The sequence below is a fragment of the Trachinotus anak genome, unplaced genomic scaffold, assembly GCF_046630095.1.
Source record: "Trachinotus anak isolate AG129_WGS33_773 ecotype Australia unplaced genomic scaffold, CSIRO_AGI_Tana_v1 ptg000037l, whole genome shotgun sequence".
NCBI classification, from domain to species: Eukaryota; Metazoa; Chordata; class Actinopteri; order Carangiformes; family Carangidae; genus Trachinotus; species Trachinotus anak.
Genome location: NW_027273888.1, coordinates 195,445 through 214,070, shown reverse-complemented (window position 1 = coordinate 214,070; position 18,626 = coordinate 195,445). Strand labels below are relative to the sequence as shown.

At 43.6% G+C, this 18,626-nt stretch overlaps 1 protein-coding gene across 2 annotated transcripts in view; it reads left to right on the top strand.

Moving 5' to 3' along the window:
- The window catches only part of LOC139614747 (nucleolar protein 4-like), a 139,784-nt gene that overhangs the window by 66,952 nt on the left and 54,206 nt on the right, over nt 1-18,626 (top strand). For both annotated transcript variants that reach the window (XM_071472294.1, XM_071472295.1), the window contains one exon: nt 12,375-12,528. In XM_071472294.1, the coding sequence (XP_071328395.1) occupies nt 12,375-12,528 (154 nt within the window). The remainder of the gene's footprint in view (nt 1-12,374; nt 12,529-18,626) is intronic.

Here is an 18,626-nt window from a genome sequence, read left to right as displayed (position 1 = left end):
GATGAGAACCACTGGATTCTATACGTAATCAAAACTGTGTTTCCTGCTTCACGCAAGTTTGAAATATAACATGTAAAGAGAAGCAGAACAGTTGTATAAAATAAAATACACATAAATTGGCTCCAAAATACACACACACACACACACACACACACACACACACACACACACACTGGATCCAGTGTGATGCAGAGTCTTGTTCACCAACTCGTCCCAGTGGACGACTGTGCAGAACAAAGGAGAACTACTTTCAGTAGAGCTGAGGTGATGATGATGATGGTGAAGATTGCAGTAATTCCTGTGATGATGATGATGATGGTGATGATGGTTGAAGTCAGTATTTCCCATCTTTTCTTTTTTTTGTGTCTATTTAAAGAATCAGATTCCATCAAATCACCATCATTTTAATGGACAACCAACCTGGATCGGTTTCCATGGAAACCAACAAACATAATGGGAAGAGAGGGGAGAGCGAGGCAAAGAAACACAGAGAGAGAGAGAGAGCAGTACTTACTTCTGATGGATGTAGATGAAGAACATCTAAGAGTGCTGCAGATAGAGAGCTGGGAGGGTGGAGCTGGAACACAGCAACGGTTGGGGGGAAGTTGAGACCGGAGGAGGAGGAGGAGGGGGAGGGGAGGGGAGGGGGGGGGGGCAGTTTGTGGTGAAGCAGGATTGAGGGGGGAGGAGGAAGAGGTGGCAGGCTGATGATGAGGAGAAGGCAGCAAGAGATGGGGATGGGGGTAGTAGTTAGGTGGAAGGATGCCAATTTGACAACCAGGGTCCAGCTCTGCACCACCACTGCCTGTAAAACAAAGAGAACAAAGAGGCTGAGCAGAGTGAGACGCACCAACCCCCCCAACTCCTTCATGTGAGGAAACAATGTCCACCTTAATTGATTTTCTTAATGAAATTCATTTTGCTCTGCTCTGCTGGGACGAACTGAGGCCAGGCTGTGAGTTTGTGTCCTGATGAAATGCAGAGAATCAGCAGATACTGAAGAACGGTGACGTGACTCTGAGTTGGTCCAGAGAAAATCCACATCCACAGGCTCCGAGTGTTCAATCAGACCTGGTGTGACTGAAAAATCAGTGAAGTCTTGATCAGTTATGTTTTATTACATTTTATTGTATTTCAGAGATTTTTTAGGATGCGTGGTTGGACACATGTACAAGTACATAATACGTTTGTGTTAAAAGGTTTTAGATTTCTTATAAACAGCAGCACATGTTGAAGTTGTGAGTAACTTCTCACAGAGGACAAAGATTAAATGATCAATAATATGATGAACAACAATAAGCCCCTGTATTTGCAGCTGTTGCTGACCTGTGGTTTTACTGTAGGGCTGCAGCTAACACTTATATTATTGATTTATCTTCAGATTATTTTCTCAATTAATGAATTCATCATCCAGTCCATTCAAAAATCAGAAGATGGAGACAATCGTCCGTCACAGTGATGTCATCGCTTCAAACCAACAGTCAAAGACAAGTGAAGGCAGCAAATCGCAACATCTGATAAAACGGAGCCAGTTGCTGATTATTTTTCTGTCCAATGAAGAATCAGTTAAGTGACATTTCAGCTCAACTTGACTTTAATTTACATTTTTAGATTTTGTATAAATGACAGAAGGCTCCACACACACTTCCTGTCCAATTACAGGCGATTCCTGCAGCCAATCACTGGTATGCTTTCATAATATTATCTTCAAATAACCAACTGCAGAGTGGACTATCTGCTTCCTGTTTGAACCGGCATGCACGTGTCAGTGAAAGGTCATGTGATGTGCGTCTTCAGACATTAGCGTGGACAGAGATCGTTTCTGATGTGGAGCTAAAATGAAAACGTGTCAGTGTGAACGAAACCTCGGCGTCAGCCTCCATTACACCACTGCTCTGTAAACCATTTTATAATACATGATAGTTTTTCTACATTTAATTAGTGCTGAAACAATTAGTCAATTAATTAATAGATTGACTGAAATTAGTTGACAGTGATTTAATAATTGATTAATTTCTTGAGCAAAGTGAGAAATGTTTTCTGGTTTTGTCTTTTCATGTGAGGATCTGCTCCCTCTTTTCTGACATAATTACCAAACAATTAATCCAAAAAAATTAATTGATAGAGAACATATTCATCAGTGGCTGGCCTACAATAAACAAACTGAAGATATCAGGTTTTTGAGTTAATGAGACGAGCCTGTACTGTGTTTAATCATCAGCTCGATGCCTCATCACATCATACAGCTGTATTTCCAGCGTTTCCTCTCATGCCCAATAATCACGGTCGGCTGATTTGTTATTTAACAAGGATTCTGAGCTGCTCTGGGCTCCTCTAGTAAAACATCAAATCTCTGTGTGTAATTCGTGTTGGCAGAGAGGCTCCACGGCCCTCCAGTGGCTCCATCTGGGGGGAGGCAGGAGATTACTACTTTTTACAGAAGGAGATTTCTGAAGCTGGAGGTTTGATGCGTTGCTTTGGTGAAACGAGTCAAATTAATACATTTATAATAGTCATAGCTCCACTGTTAGTTTGTGTGACGTCAAGATATTTAGTGACACAACTGCACTGACCTTCATTAAGTTACTGTCTGTATCTGTTTGGGAGAGAATGAGGGAGGGGTGGAGCAAAAAACCTGGAAAGAAAATCAGGTTTTCTGCGATGATGTGTTGATGACATCAACACATCAGAGAGAGGAGGAGCTGTTGGAGGAGGAGAGCAGAAAAGAATGAGGTGAATAAAACAGAAGGAAGTGAGGAGAGGAAACGCAGGAGGGAGGAGGGGGGTGTGATGGGAGAGGAGGTGATGGAAGAGAGCAGGAGGAAAGGAGGGAGGAGATGGGGGAGGGAGCGAGTGAGTGGAAGAGAGGAGATGAGCGCAGAGAGAAAGATGTTTCCTTCCGTCTGTCCGGTGGCTAACCTGATTAGCTTAGCAATACCACAGGACCAGATCCGGCTGTTCTGCTCTCTGAAAACACACACACACACACACACACACACACACACACACACACACACACACAAGACTTGTCATGCTCTGCTTGTAGATCAATGACCTGCATCCAGGCGTCTGTATACTTCTGTCAAGAGCTTTCAGGGGAGATTGTGGAGTAGCTCAGATAATTATTATATTTAATGTCACGCTGACCAGGTTTCTTTCTGCTGTAAAGTTGGACATTTGAACATGGGAGTCTATGGGGACTGACTCACTGCTGGAGCCAGACTCTAGTGGTCATTAGAGGAACTGCAGCTTTTAACTCTTCAGTGCTGCTGCTTCATTGTCCAGCCCTGGAGGTCGACTCCTGACGACAACCAGCAGCTTGTTGTTCACAGTGACAGAGCAGTTCTGGTGTGTCTGATCAGTGAGGTCACATCAGACCAGAAGCTCAAACTAAAACCTTCAGTTTCAGGATCAACATGTTCTGACTCCACAGATGAGGGAAGACTGAGGGAGGAGTACGATTCCTCCTCTGTGTATCTGCTTCTTTATTTCTCACTTTCCACCTGCTGCTCCACTTCTTCTATTTCCTGCTCTTCATTTTTTCCCTCCTCCCTCGTTACTCTGCCTTTCCTGTTGACCCGTCTTGTGTTTTCTTCTTCTGCTCTACTGGCTACAACTTCTCCTCTTTGTCTCCTCCTTCCACTTATCTGTCCTCTGGCGGTTTTCTCCTTCTGCTGCTCCACATCTATTCTTCACCTTCTGCCTCTTCATGTTTCTCCATGAATTCAGCCTCTCCTCCCCCCTCCTCCTCATCCTCTTCCTCTACCCTCCTCGCAGCTCCTCCCCTGTTCTCCTTCACCATCTGCCCTCCTGGCTTGAGAGAAAGACTCCACATTTGTACTTTGTCCTACGGTCACAATCACTGACCTCTCCTCCTTCCTCCTCCTCTTCCTCCTCCTGTTGTACAAACCTTCTCCTTTGCTCTTTGTTGAAAGTTTAAATGCTCGTTGCTCCTCTCACCTCCACTCTGGTAAAAATAGACAACAGCAGAAAAGCAGCTGTTAATTATTCATCTTGGGTTCACTTTACTGCTCTGCACCTCTCATAATCTTCACCACAGTCATCATCATCACCATCGTCATCATCATCACTGTTGTCTGTGATGTGTGGCTGAGAGCATGTCACTCATTTAGGAGACGAAAACCACAATGAGTTTGTAGAGTTTCATAAACAGGAACCATAAATCCTGCTGTAGTTTTACTGTGAGTTTTGCTGCAGCATTGTAAATTGTAAATTAACTAAGAACTTTGAAGCCATTTATCTCAACACTGTTGGCTGCATTGCACTGTTTGAGGAGTGTGTGTCTCTGCATACATAAAGTCCATTTGCGTACGTTTCATAATTAATTCTCTTAAGACAAAGACAGAAGCGACGACAAATGTAGAGAGAGAGAAAAACACAGAGAGATAAAAGTGTGTTATTGAGGTGGTCCCATCGCTCCACATCCTGTGTGTGTGTAAATCTATCAGGCAGCAACACTGCTGTTCATCTGTATGCAGATGAGGACAGCTCATTACTGAGACCATTAATAAACAACACACACACACTCACATAGGAGGAAACTTGAAGCTCTCCTCAGTTTGGCTGACTGTGTGTGAGGGTGGAGGTGGGAGGAGAAGAATCCAGCAGATCAACAGTAAGATGGAGGGAGAACACCTTGTCGACCAGGTGATGAGGTAGCAGGTGATGTAATGAATATACTCAATGAATCGCAGCTCGTTCCAGGTCAGATGTAGTAAATGACTCAGTCACAAACTTGAAGTAGAAACTGTCATGTAATTGTCTCAAGCCGCCAGTATGAAACTAGCTTCAGCTCTTGGGAACTGGAGAGAGTGAAAGAAAACGAGTTTCTATATAACTGAAGATGGAGGAGCAGCTTGGGGTCAGGGGTCAGTGTTGCTTTGAGCTCTGTCTTTGTCAAGGGTCAAATTTAACTTGGTTGTGATTTTAATGCTGACAAATGTTGCATGGATTAGAATCAGAGTCATCACATTTAAGAAGAGCTTTTAGAGGAGATTTCAAAATATTTCCATGTTTATCATGTATTGTGATATAGCTGGGGCTCCACGCAAGATCTCACCTCGTGGCGTATCACTGATCATGAGGAAAGTGAGAAATCAGCCAAGAACTACACGGGAGGAGCTTGCTAATGATCTCAAGGCAGCTGGGACCACAGTCACCAAGAAAACCACTGGTAACACACTACACTGCAATGGATTAAAATCCTGCAGTGCCAGCAAGGTCCCCCTGCTCAAGAAAGCACATGTACAGGCCCGTCTGAAGTTTGCCAATGATCACCTGAATGATTCAGAGAAGTCTTGGGAGAAAGTGCTGTGGTCAGATGAAACCAAAGTCGAGCTCTTTGGCATCAACTTGACTCGCCGTGTTTGGAGGAAGAAAAATACTGACTATGACCCCAAGAACACCACCGTCAAGCATGGAGGTGGAAACATTATGCTTTGGGGGTGTTTCTCTGCTAAGGGGACAGAACGACTTCACCGCATTGATGGAAAGATGGACGGGGCCATGTACCGTAAAATCCTGAGTGACAACCTTCTTCCCTCCGCCAGGGCACTGAAAATGGGTCACGGATGGGTCTTTCAGCACGACAGTGACCCAAAACATACGGCCAGGGCAGCAAAGGAGTGGCTCAAAAAGAAGCATATTAAGGTAATGGAGTGGCCTAGCCAGTCTCCGGACCTTAATCCCATAGAAAATCTGTGGAGGGAGCTGAAGCTTCGAGTTGCGAAGCGACAGCCTCAAAACCTTAAGGATTTGGAGATGATTTGCAAAGAGGAGTGGACCAAGATTCCTCCTGATATGTGCACAAACCTGGTAATTAACTATAAGAAACGTCTGACCTCTGTGCTTGCCAACAAGGGTTTTGCCACCAAGTACTAAGCCATGTTTTGCCAGTTGATCAAATACTTATTTCACTCGATAAAATGCAAGTCTGTTTATGTCTTTTATTTAAAGTGATTTCCTGGATTTTCTTTTTGATATTCTCTCTCTCACTATTTGAATAAACCTACTATTAAAATTATAGATTGTTTCTTTGTCAGTGGGCAAACTTACAAAATCAGCGAGGGATCAAATAATTATTTACTCCACTGTATGTTTTTCTTGTCAGTAAATCCCATGAAAGGTCTGTCTCTCAGCTCTGAGCTCATTGGTTCCTACTGAAGATGTAACAGCTCACAAATATTAAGCTTCATTTTTTTTAAAGGTGAGATTTCCATGTTTGCAAGTTTCAATGATTTTCTCTGAGTGTTTACCTGAAATCTGCTATATTTGTATTGGATCACTCAGTAAACAGAAAAATATAAAATATGAACCTTTAACAAAGGCTCAGTAATTTCCTAAAGCAGCTGCTCACTGTTCTTCAGTTACTCAGACAGGAGGAAGTGGCTTGTTTGTCGGGGGCGATTTTCAGTGAGGGATTCATCTACATCCGAGGCTCTACATCTCTATATGAGGGCAGCAGATTGGTGTAGGGGGGATTGAATGGAGGGACATGTCACCATCTGGCTCACTCATGTGTTTTTGTGTCTCTGTGCCACAGAGGAATAAGATGCATCAGATCAGACAGGCAGAAAAAGAACGACTTCAAAATGTCAGAAAATCGCTCCACAGTGGAAGAAATCACCTGCTGAACACAGAAATTAAGTTCTGTTCACATCGGCCTCCTCATGACTTCATCAGCTCATTTTCCAAGAGTCTTCATGAAAAGTGAAGTCAGACAGATTTACCATTAGATAGCTTCTACGGGTCTAATATGAATCCTCTGTTCTTCAGTCCTCCAGCACCACAACAAAGAGATGGAGGCTAACCAGTGATTACAGCAGCCAGATTACGTGATAATTGAAAACGAGGTAATGTGAGCTGGTGACGATAGTAATTGAAAATGAATTAAGAGTAGATTAAAATAAGGTCTCATTTGATCATTTGTCAGAGTCGATTTGTTCGCCGGGCTGTGGTGAATTAACAACCTCAGAATAGTCTCTGAGTTGATTAACTTGCCACGTCGCAGGTTCACAGGATTGCTCGTAAACCTGCACATCTCCAGCTTTTTAAACTCGACCCCTGGAAATCAGCCATCACTTCAGTTCAGCCATTTTTTTCCCACCTGGAGTTACATTTAGCTGTGAAACAGCATTAGCGACTGATCTTTGTTTCTGGGGTATTTAAGCTGCCTGGACTTTTTTTTCAGAAACTGTTGGAGCTTTGCTAATTTCCCTGGCCTGTAATTATGGCCTGATTCCATTTAGAATAATAATACACCATTAAAACCTGAACCTGTGCCAACTCTGAGCGTCTGCCCTCACTGGTGAATTTTTCCTGATGATTCATGCTCAGTCTTTGCGACAAAAAGCTGCATAAAGATGTTGCGTTTTATTGTTGATCTGCTCCACATGGATGTGCTTAATGAAACTGGCCCCTGAGGCCTGTGTGTGTCAATCAGCTGACAAAGTTGTCATGGAGCTGGCAGCTTCAGTCAGCAGTAGTTCAGAAACAGCACCCTGAGGTGCCCCAACTGAAATCAAAAGAAAATAATTCTAATAAAGTAATAATAAAGTAACTAAGTGTAATTAGTTACCTGCAGGCTTTACAAAGTAGCAGAGCAGTGTCTGTATTGACCTAAAATCAACGCTGGGGAAAAAAGCTTCATATATGAAACTGCTTTTTCTGTGAGATGACTGAGTTTAGAGAAAAACTAATGTGACAGGAATGTGTTTGATCCTGGAGCTGCAGTGATTAGTTAATTAATCAATTAGTCAAAAACAACATGAAATTCTGGTTCTAAAATTTGAGACTTTGCTGCTTTTTCTTGTCGTAACATGTTTGTAAACTGAATTTCTCTCGTTTGGACTGTTGGTTGAATGAAAGAAGACCTTTGAAGATGTTGGCATCGAGTGTTGTAAAATGTGCATTTTTTGTTTTCTGGTGTTTTATAGATGTTAAGATTGATTGATTAATTGAGGAAATAATCATTACTTGCAGCCCTAAAAACATCCAAAAACAGATGAAAATTTTGTCTTTAGGGTTTATAGAGCTCTTGAACGTACGTGTGGCACTTGGTGCTGGTGCAGTCATCACCGACAGTCACATAGCGGCTAGACACTTGCTATTTTGTGCAATAACATGCCAAGCTGTGGATGCACTGCCTAAAGGAAGTACACAGGAATTAAACACCACGTCTGTCCAGGCTTTATATCTCTTTGCTGCCACTTAAACAGTTGAACATTTCTGCATTGAAGCCTCCAGCGCATACGTGTTTGTGTAGGGTTAGTGTGTTTGACCCCTCCAGCTGCAGCTGCTGCCTCCTCACATCTGCCCGATCGAGTCTTTTGTGTCTTTTTATTCTGTGATGCATATAAAGGTGATAAGGACGCACACTTCCAGCGCCCCCTCAGAGGCGTTCAGGGTGTCGTGGGTTAGGGTTAGTTCAGAGTGTGTGGGATCATCAGGTTGTCTTGTCTTGGATGCAGTCGACCTCCAGCTGTTGTGAAGAGGCTTCAGACGATGAGGTCTGCACCACAGACACAACGTCTTCCTGTCGGTTCACACTGATGTCAGATGTGTGAGAACGTAGTTTAATGAAAGAACAAATGAGACACTGGATCTCATTAATCCCTAAAACATGAATCTTAAACCAGAAGAGAGTCACCTGAGGATTTCTGTCACCTGAATGAATCCTTTTATCTCAGGTGCAGTGACAACAGCAGAAATGTCATTGTTTCTGGAGCATCTGCCTTTTTCAGCTCCATGTGCTGATGCGTGTCGACGGCTGGTGACTCTCACTCTGGATTGAAGCCTCTCTGCTTTAATGATGCAGCTCTCTGGATCACCTGGATTTTTACAGTGTGTGTAGTTGTTCTGGCTGGCTGCCTGGTTGCAGTGAGGAAGCTAATCCAGTGTGATGAGCCCTGGGAAAATCCTCCTGTGAGAACCATCTTTAATAGACAGATATGGGTCAGTGCTGCCACATGGACTATCTACAGGAGCTGTAGAGATACTCTGTGAGTGCATGAGCAGTATAAATGACTTTTTTTCTTTAAATAGAAACGCAGGGATCCCCTACAGTGTTTCACTGATGTGCATTGATAGCATAAAGAGCACAGACCAAAGTTTGCTATTGATTTAAAGAGAAATTTACCAGCCTACTTTAACTTGATCACAGCCTCTGTACATAATTAAAATTGCTTCCCAGCAGCAGAATCAACTGATAGTGGTTTACATGCAATTTCCTCACAGGCAGGTGAGTTTTGATAGTGCACAGTGTTGGTTGCAGTCAGCTGCAACCCTGATTGATATTCAGTTTGTAGAAGCTTTTCCATTTGGAACAGCTGAGGATGATTCTGTCTGCTGGGAAATGGAAGTGTTTCAGGTTTACGGAGGACGATACAGTTGTCAATCTGAAATGGATAGAAAAAGGAAAACATGTAGAAAGTGGAAGTCCGTTCTTCCCGCATGCAGGACAAGAGCACTGTGCATCACTCGCCAAACACTTTGAAGCTGCAGAACACCAGACCTACAGATGTGACCATAGATTTTTTTTTTCTCTATACTGAATATTTGATATGTTTAGTGTCAGTTCAAAGGAATGATCCTTTGACTCTTTCTCAGCCAGGAAGGAGTGCAGAGAGGTGAAGATGTGCAGACAGAGACCAGGAAGATGCAGGAGAGACCAGCAGCACAAAACCATCTGACAGGACGGGCTCTGCTGCTGTCAGGAAAAGATTTTAATCTGTTGTAGCAAACAGCTGAATTGTGCAATGAGACAGTGGTTTGGAGCAGTAAATATACATATACATATAAAAATGTAGAGTATATATGACAGACAGCTGTCCAGTTTTTTATTTAGCTTTTGTATGTGGATCTGTTCTCTCTGCCTCTGCTCTGTTCAGCCTGTCGTTCCTCACCTCAGCCTCTCCTGCAGCAGAGCAGCTCGTTATTATCTGAACATTTTCTCACTGTCACATGTGAACTGTTGAATTATGCATCGTCTTCCTGCTCAGAGTGAAGAATGACGTGGAGGTGAAATAAGCAGAAAATACGACTTGGGAATTCTCTTGTCAGCTTTTTTTTATTTTTTTGGTTTTTGTGTCATTGCCTGCACGTTGTAGTCTGCCTGTCTGTCCACCTGTCTGTACACAGCGTGCTCACCTGTCTGTCCCTCTGCCCTGTCAGAGCTGTTGGAGCAGCAGTTTGCTGGCTCCTATGGCATTGGGATCTTTGCTAAACTCATGAATCTGTTCAGTGTTTATTTGTCTCAGAATCCCTCAGGATTCGTCCGGGGCCAAAGTGCGGCACCCTTTTAGTCGAGAGGTGGAGGGTAAAGGTGTGATGGTCGAGGTGGTGGATGTGTGTGTATCTCATCACTGTCCTAGTCTTTTTGCAGAACTGTTAGCAGGATCTTTTCCTGGTAACAGTTGAGTTTCCTCATTTGATCTTATTTGCTGTAATAACGATGTTTCCACCGTAGATGCTGTGATCGGATTTTATAGAAGGAAGTCGGGGTTTCGAACACACTGGCAGTAGATCCCTGAATGTAATGTGTTGACCCTGTAGATCATCTGTGCTGATGCTTATTATGACCCAATGTTTACATTTTATTTTCAGGCCTCCAGCTGCCGTACTTTATGACGGGAGCAAAAGAGGAAGTCGTGACGTAGCATAAAGAGCGACAGGAGTGGATGGGCAGCCGTTCATTTCCTGTTTGGAACCAATAGTCATAATTATTTCTTTTAACAATTACCTCAGCTGTTTATTATTGTAACCATGACAACAACTATACTGACCTTATTGTAGGACTTATTTTAACCCAAACCACAATCTTTTCCTCAACCTAACTGTGTAGTATTTGTGTCTGAACCAAAGTAAACTGTGAGCTTGTTGTGCGTTTATTATTGTAATGATGATCCTATGGGACGAATCAGGGATAAATCACCTGTGTGGTTCAGAGCCTGTTGGCAGTCTTGGTAGTTCATGTTTCCCACAGGGAATGTTGCATTTTTCATTTCCAACATTTGTGGATTGAGCAGAGGTGGAGTCTGTGAGGTGGAAGGAAGACACCTCTGAGTTAAGAGGAGGAACATTTCGGTGTGATGTTGGCGCTGCCAGCGAGGCCTGCAGCTGCTGCACACTGAGGAGCAGTTGGCGTGTTGTGTTTGATTTGCCTGCCTGCCGCCTCTCTGCCTCGTGTTTCTTGTTTCCTCTGATGTTTGGGTTAAACCGGTGGAGCAGCTGTCACGGCTGCTCCCATGGACGCCGACACTGACTAAGCGGTAAATAAAAAGATTAGAAATGGCTTAAAACAGCGGGCACACAGGGTTTCATTCATGGCTAATCTGAGTTTAGGTGGATTTACTCAGCCACTGCACAGATCAGTCAAATTCACAGACAAAATCTATCTCGTGTTTAAAAAGACAGAGGATTATTGATTCTTTCTGCTTTCTAGGAATCTTTCTTTGTGTCATGTTGACTGAAATAAAGTGTCCTCTGTTTCAAATTTCCTTTTTTCCTCTGACATCATCCACACATTTATCCACGTGAGGTCAACATATGTAATTTGGCTTGATGCTTGATGCTGTTTGTCTCTGTTGATCTACAAAGACCAAAGGTCGGCTTAGATATGATGCTTTTTGGCTGGACAGTTACAGCAGGACCAGCCCCAGGGAAGCCGAGGAGCACTTCCAGCACACTGAGCCTCGCCTCCATTACAGCAAATAAAGTTTCATTATTACTAAAGGAGGCAGAGGAAGAACTAAACATAAGACATTCTGAGCAGAGAGAGAGAGAGAGAGAGAGAGAGAGAGAGAAGTCATCGCTAACTGCTGAAGAAACGAGCAGAGCTGAATAACATGTAAACAACAGAAAACCTATCAAACAGAGGCAATTAGAAATAAGAGGTGAATAAAGGGTAAAGCACTGTGGATCCAGACGGAGGCTGAGCTCTGTGTGAGAGACAAAATAAGAAAGATACTGTGTCTCTTCATTTTACAGTAAATCACAGCTGAAATCACAGCTCAGTCTTTGTCTTTAAAGTTCTCTGTTTGGTGATTTTGTCAGACGATGTCATGGTAATAAAATCAGGATTTGACAGCAGGCGGTTCAGACGTGTTCTGGGTTCTGACCGAGTCTTTTTCCATTTTTTGACTGTTGCACTTATGTGTTTCTCTGTGGATCAATTCCAAGCTATCTGCCTGAAATATAAAGAAGCTGTTGGTCTCATTACACTGTATAATCATTTGTCTGGATCTATAGAAAATCATTAGCTGTGATACACAGCATTAATACATTCTGATTGCTCATTAGTATGATGTTAAGAAATAAGGAATAAATTCAGTTCCTGTCTCTTCTCTTCTGGTCAGGATGACAGTTCACTGAGCAGCGAGGAGGAGGCAGAGATGAGCGAGCCCACATGGCTAGCAGCTGATCTGGGAGCAGCGTCCGACCTGAGCCCACTGAGCCGAGGAGAGAGGATGCGCCAGAGTCCCCAGAACACACACGGCAAGGAGGACGACGGTAAGTGAGGACGATGAAGCTGCTGCTGGATGCAAACATTGTGTTGTTTCTGAATCAAGAGGTTTCACAAGCAGCCTTATTGTAAAACAGTGAGACCATAACTCAGATGGTCAACACAGTGACACATTGTGGGTCAAAGGTTAGATTTGTTTTTGGAGCTTCAGGCGATGGCAGATGGTTGAAGGAGAGAAAAGCTCCTGAAGAAATATATGGTTTATACCTTTTTAGTCAACGCCAGAGAAAACACCCACCAGATTTGTGATGAAAAGATCAGTGTAGGATTTCACTCATTATGACTCTGGGCTTTTGATGTAGAGTGACGGTGTGTTCCGATGCGACTGGGTGTGTTTCAGTTCTTTCATTCACGGTGAGCAGAGGATTCACTTTGTTAGCAGCGAATCACTGAGACCTGTCCTTCAACTCCTTCAGTGTTCACTTCACCACCGACACTTAACTCTGCAGAACACCCAGGCATCATGAACCAGTAGGAGGAAACGCAGGCAGCCCAGACTGACCAATCACAGCTCGCCTAGTCACTACGTGGCATCTGTGTGACATTGTTTTCAATTAGCGTGAACAAACATCAGATTTTAAACCAGGTCTTGTTTGTTTCTGCTCACTGTACCTGAATGTCACAGCTCATTTGTAGGTGATGAACAATAATTAATTTCAGCTGTTGCTGTTCATTTCAATGTTGCCTTGAAAACTAATGAAAGTTTTTCACATCAGCAGAGCTCATTGTGACGAGATGAGCTGTGGCAAAGTGCAAGAAACAAACCGTGACTCCTCTGTGTGTGTCTGACTTTTTCTTTTCTCATCTCTCTCTCTCTCTGTCTCTCTGTGTCTCTCTCTCTCTCTCTCTCTCTCTCTCTCTCTCTCTCTCTCTCTCTCTCTCTCTCTCTCTCTCTCCTCCATCACTGTTACCCTGTCACAGTTTCAGCTTCACACCTACTGTTGCGTCTTGATATGTCACTGTTTTGAAAGTGTGTCCCAGGCAGAAAATATCAGGGAGAGAGAAGTAAAGTGTGACATGATCACAAACATGTACAAACATATAGTACGAGCAGCAGCAGCAGAATTTAGGTTTTTCATCCCATTTACAGTAGAAACCAGATACTTTAATCATTTCAGAAACGAATAATGATGATAATAATGATGATGATAATAATAATAATAATATTAATAATAATAAGGCAGGTCGTGTTATGGAGGCTCTCTGACTGGAGATGGTTCTGGAAGGTCATCAGATTTATTTTAAGGTCAGCTCCGTCCTGACCTTTGTTTCCTCTCTGCCTCAGTGTCGCTTCAGTCTGAGCTGTCACTCTTCTTCTTCTCTGCCACCTTCTCCTTTTGTTTCTCTCTGTCCTCCCACATGTTCTCACTTGCCTCTCAAGCTCCTCTGTCTCCTGGTTTCTCCTCTCTTGCCTCTTGCTGCCTGTCACACTCCTCTGCTCTCTCTCTCTCTCTCGCTCTCTCTCTCTCTCTCTGCGCTGAAAGGCCTCCCGTTGTGAGGAGCTGTCCCTTTGAAGGCAGCCGCATTGTTTCATAATGCTGCAAGGATACAGCAATTACCTGCTAATGTAACAAGTGGGCTGTGTGTATAATGGTGTGTGTGTCTGTGTGCATGTGTGAGACCTATCCCATGCATATTTGAATGGTACTAAAACCCAGTATAGTCACTGTGTGTGTGGCTGCGCCTGCTTTAAAGTGTTACTGTGCAGGGGCAACAGTGAAGTAATGTGGTGTAGGAAGCCAAGGTGTGTGTGTGCGTGTGTGTGTGTGTGTGTTTGTGTTCGTGTTTGCGCGTGTTAGTTGATGTGAGCTGAGCTGACGGTTCAGTGCCAGGCAGGAGTAAGTGCTCCAACCAATCTCCATCAAGATCTTTCTCTCTGTGCTGCTGCTCCATGTTTCAGCTGGATGAAGGACGAACTAACAGTCACTTTGGAGACGTGTGTAAAAGTCTTGTTTTGTTCATCAATGTTGTAAAAACCAAAGATATTCAGTTTCCAGTAACATAAAATAGAGAAAAGCAGCACATTTTCACACTGGGAAACCTGGAGCCAAATAATTAATTTCATTTTTCCTTAAAAAAATTCAATGAACAATTAATCGATTATCAAAACAGCTGTCAAATCACTGTAGCTCTAAAAATATTCCTACTGCACATCTGGACCCATTTGACTGTCTCAGCAATTTATTTATAACCTTTTCACTTTGTCCAGCTGTTTAATTTATCATAGTTTCATAAGATCTGTTGTTGTTTCTGAACTGTAAGTTTATTGTTGATCTCATACAGTATAATATTATACCATTAATCTTAGATACACCCAGACAAGAATCAACACACCCAACAACCATTGTGAACAGAGTGAACCCACCACAGTAGCACTATCAGCTGTTCACACCGGCTGTAATGGGCCTGCTGCGTTCAGGTCACAGTGTACAGGTTGTAAATATGAGCAGAGGAGTGGGAAAAACATGCACAGCCTTCTACAGTTGTAACGTCCTCACAAGAACATTGTCATTTGTTTAGGTTGTTTGTAAAATGTCATATATTTGTCTTTCACCCAACGATGACATCAGACGTCTGTGTGATGTTGTTGTACATCTTTGTGCCTAAACCTGACCCCACTTTAACCATCGCAGTTCAGAAAACAGTCAGAAATCATCTCTACAGTTGTCATTTGTAATGTGAACTATGTCTCTCGGGCCATGTGATCTGAAAATACTCTCAGATGTAATGTGTTGTTTAGTCCGGAGGACATGTTGTGATGTGGTTACTGAGGAATTTCAGACAATATCTCCACTGAAACTGTTTCATCAGCCATGTTGCTGGTATCTTGTTAATCTTGGTAGTGAATGCAACAAATACGTACCATGATAGATAAGTTATTATATTATTTGTGCTTCTGTAGTGTGACTACAGGAGAAATGACACATGAAAGCTCTGAACTAACAACACAGTGTTTCTGCTCGTCTTGCACAGTGAGTGAAGGACGGGATACAGACTGAGTCATAGATCCACTGGTGATGGGAAACAGAAAAAATGTAATTTTCTCTGTATGAAAATGACATTTACTCATTGGAGGTGTGGGATGAGAGGAGCAGGAAGGAGCCTCAGTGTTAGGACTGAATGAAAAACTAGAGCAGACTGAGAGGTAAAACCATACAAATGAAGGGTAGTGTGTGTGTGTGTGTGTGTGTGTGTGTGGGGGGGGGGTTGTTGGAGAGGATGGCATCATGGGAAAGTGGAGGGATGGAGTACGCCAGCTGGAGTGAGTGAGTGTGTGTGTGTGTGTGTGTGTGTGTGTGTGTGTGTGTGTGTGTGTGTGTGAGTACAGTAGGTGGCAGAGTGTATAGGGCCTTGTCATTAAAAGGTCACTCTGCTCCCTACACCTCATATAGAAGCCAGAGGAAGGTTGTAGGCGTCCAAATGCCACAACACTCAGAGGAGCTGAGAGGCAGAGTTGAAGTGCCTTTCCTGCTCAATTAAACTCTAATCCAAGGAAACAGACTGGCAGCCAGGCCTCATCTCTTCTCTCTAATGCACGGGAGTGTTAGTAATGTATGAAACACTTGGTCAAGGTTTGATTCATGGATCTATTGGAAATCAGGAAATGTTCAGAGTTCCCAGGGTCTTTTTTTTATGTTTCTGAAAATGAAAACATGTCTTGGAAAGATCCTGAATCTGTCTTGAGGAAATCCCTCCTTGGGTTTTTGTTTGTGATTTACTTCAGATTAAAAAATTAGCTTCCTGGGGCGGTGTTTAGCTCAGTGGGTGGAGCACCCGCCCCATGTGTTGAGGCTATAGTCCTCACTGCAGGCAGCCCTGGTTTGAATCCTGCGCCGGGCGGCCCTATCCTGCGAGTCACTCCCCCTCTCTCTGCCTCCCCATTTCCTGTCTCTCTCAACTGCCCTATCCAATAAAGGCATGAAAAGGCCAAAAAAAAAAAAAAAAAAAAAAAAATATATATATATATATATATATATATATATATATATATATATATATATATATATAAAAAGAGCTTCCTGTAAAGTCTCATTCAGATCATGTTGCTGTCAAAGAATAAAACAACTGGGAGACATGAAATTTTTATCTTTAATGTTTACCTGAGTCTGAGGACCCCTCATGTTGACATTTACTTTCACTTCAGTGGTGCTTTACAATCACCACAGCCATGTTTCCTCCTGTCCTGCAGCTCAGCTCTTTAAAGTAAAGGCTGAAATATTTTTAACTTGTATTGCTGTGTTGCCCCTGTGCTGAAAGCCCACTAAGCTCTCAGCGCTGTGGGGAGCTCACAGCGGCAGCAGCAGCTCTTTCCTCTGACAGCGGGGAGATGGAGATGGAGGAGATGGAGGAGATGGAGGAGCTGCTGCTGCCTCGGTTTGAACATGCAGCCAAAGAGCTTGTGGTTGATCTGACTCCCAGAGTTAATATCAGGTGGGTGTTTTCCTAACCAGCAAGCTGTCAGGGCATTCAGCTGGAGTAGGAAGCTCATTTCAGCACAGCAGATGGTCCACACACACACACACACACACACACACACACACACACACACACACACACACACACACACACACACACTTGCACGTCCATGTCCAGCTCAGAAGCAGCCAGTAAATCACTTTTAAGAGCTTCTGACCGCCACCTTGCTTTTCTTTTTTCTGCTTCACTCAACTTAACTGTGACAGCTGAGGTGAAAAGCTTTTATTGTGATGGTTCAGACTGACAGTTTGAAACCTGTGGCTGCCTGTGGAAAAACTGGTGTTAAAAGTTTTATAAAAACAGCCAGTGGGCTGACAGTCTGCTGAGCAGAAGATTATTGGACTTTCTAGAACATTTAGTGAACTGAATCAGAAATGTACCACGACCTTCAGTTCATCCTGAGGCAGCCACAGTGGCAATCCTACAGTTTTAAGATGTCCCCTAAACACCTCACATGCAGACTATTAGTAGACGCTACAATTGTCAGATGTTCCCTGAACCCCTCACATGCATGGGGAGTTTTGGGGCAACAACAGTGCACCGTATAGTGTATTTATGGGCGGTCTAAGGGGGTTCATAGTTATATAGTCATTGTTAAACGTACCAATATGAGTTGCCGTCAGAGGCCCCTCCTCCCTTCTCCTGATGTTGCGCCTCTGGGCAGTGAACATGCTTTAAATGATTCCATCTGACATAAGTTGTTATCGTTGTTTTATGCCACTTTCTACACTGAACGAAGCTGAATGAATGTGTGTTTATAAATTGATAAAAACCAAGCATCATACACTAAACACATTTAATCAGACTTGTCAAAACAGTTGTTATCTCTTGTACTGTTCTGTAGTCGTGCAGAAGCCGACATCTTGAATCTGAGAACATCAATTACTGTAATTAATGTGATGCATTTTGCTCCCGTCTCAATAAGAACCAGCGTCAGTGTTTTTAAAACCTCATTTTAAACCAACTACAGTCATGTTGATGTTGAGTCAGTTCTGGTCCATGAGTCAAACTGAAAGATAAGTGCTAGTGGGAGACCGGAGCCAGAGGTGGCTGCAGCTGTCACTATGAATGTAGTCAGCTTATGCTGTAGGATCCAACCTTGGACAGAGCTCATGTTTGCCGGCAGGCAAGCCGGAGCTGGTCTCAGACCTGCTTCTCTTCTGTAGCTTTCTGAGAGGGTGTGTGGGCATGTATGAGAAAGAGTGTGTGTGTGTGTGTGTGTGTGTGTGTGTGTGTGTGTGTGTGTGTGTGTGTGTGTGTGTGTGTGCGTGCTCTCTGCCTCTCTACATCTCTCTGGCTCCGAGGGTCGGCGCTCTTTAGAAGTGGCCCTTCCACTACCTCTCAATCCTGGCCAGTGAGCGTCCTCTCACCCCCGCCCCCCCCCCCCCCCCCCACACACACACACACACCACACCACACCCCCTCTGTGCTGCTGACCTGCCTGCCTGAGAGGCTCCTGTCTGCTGCGCAGCGCAGCAAAGTGTTGGGCCGCCTTTTCCTGGAGCCTCTTGTTCTGTGGAAAAGGGTTAGTGATAAAGAGGGCTTGTCGGACGCGGGAAATGACATTATAGGTCCACTCCATGGGGGATAAACTGAAGAGAGGGAGGGA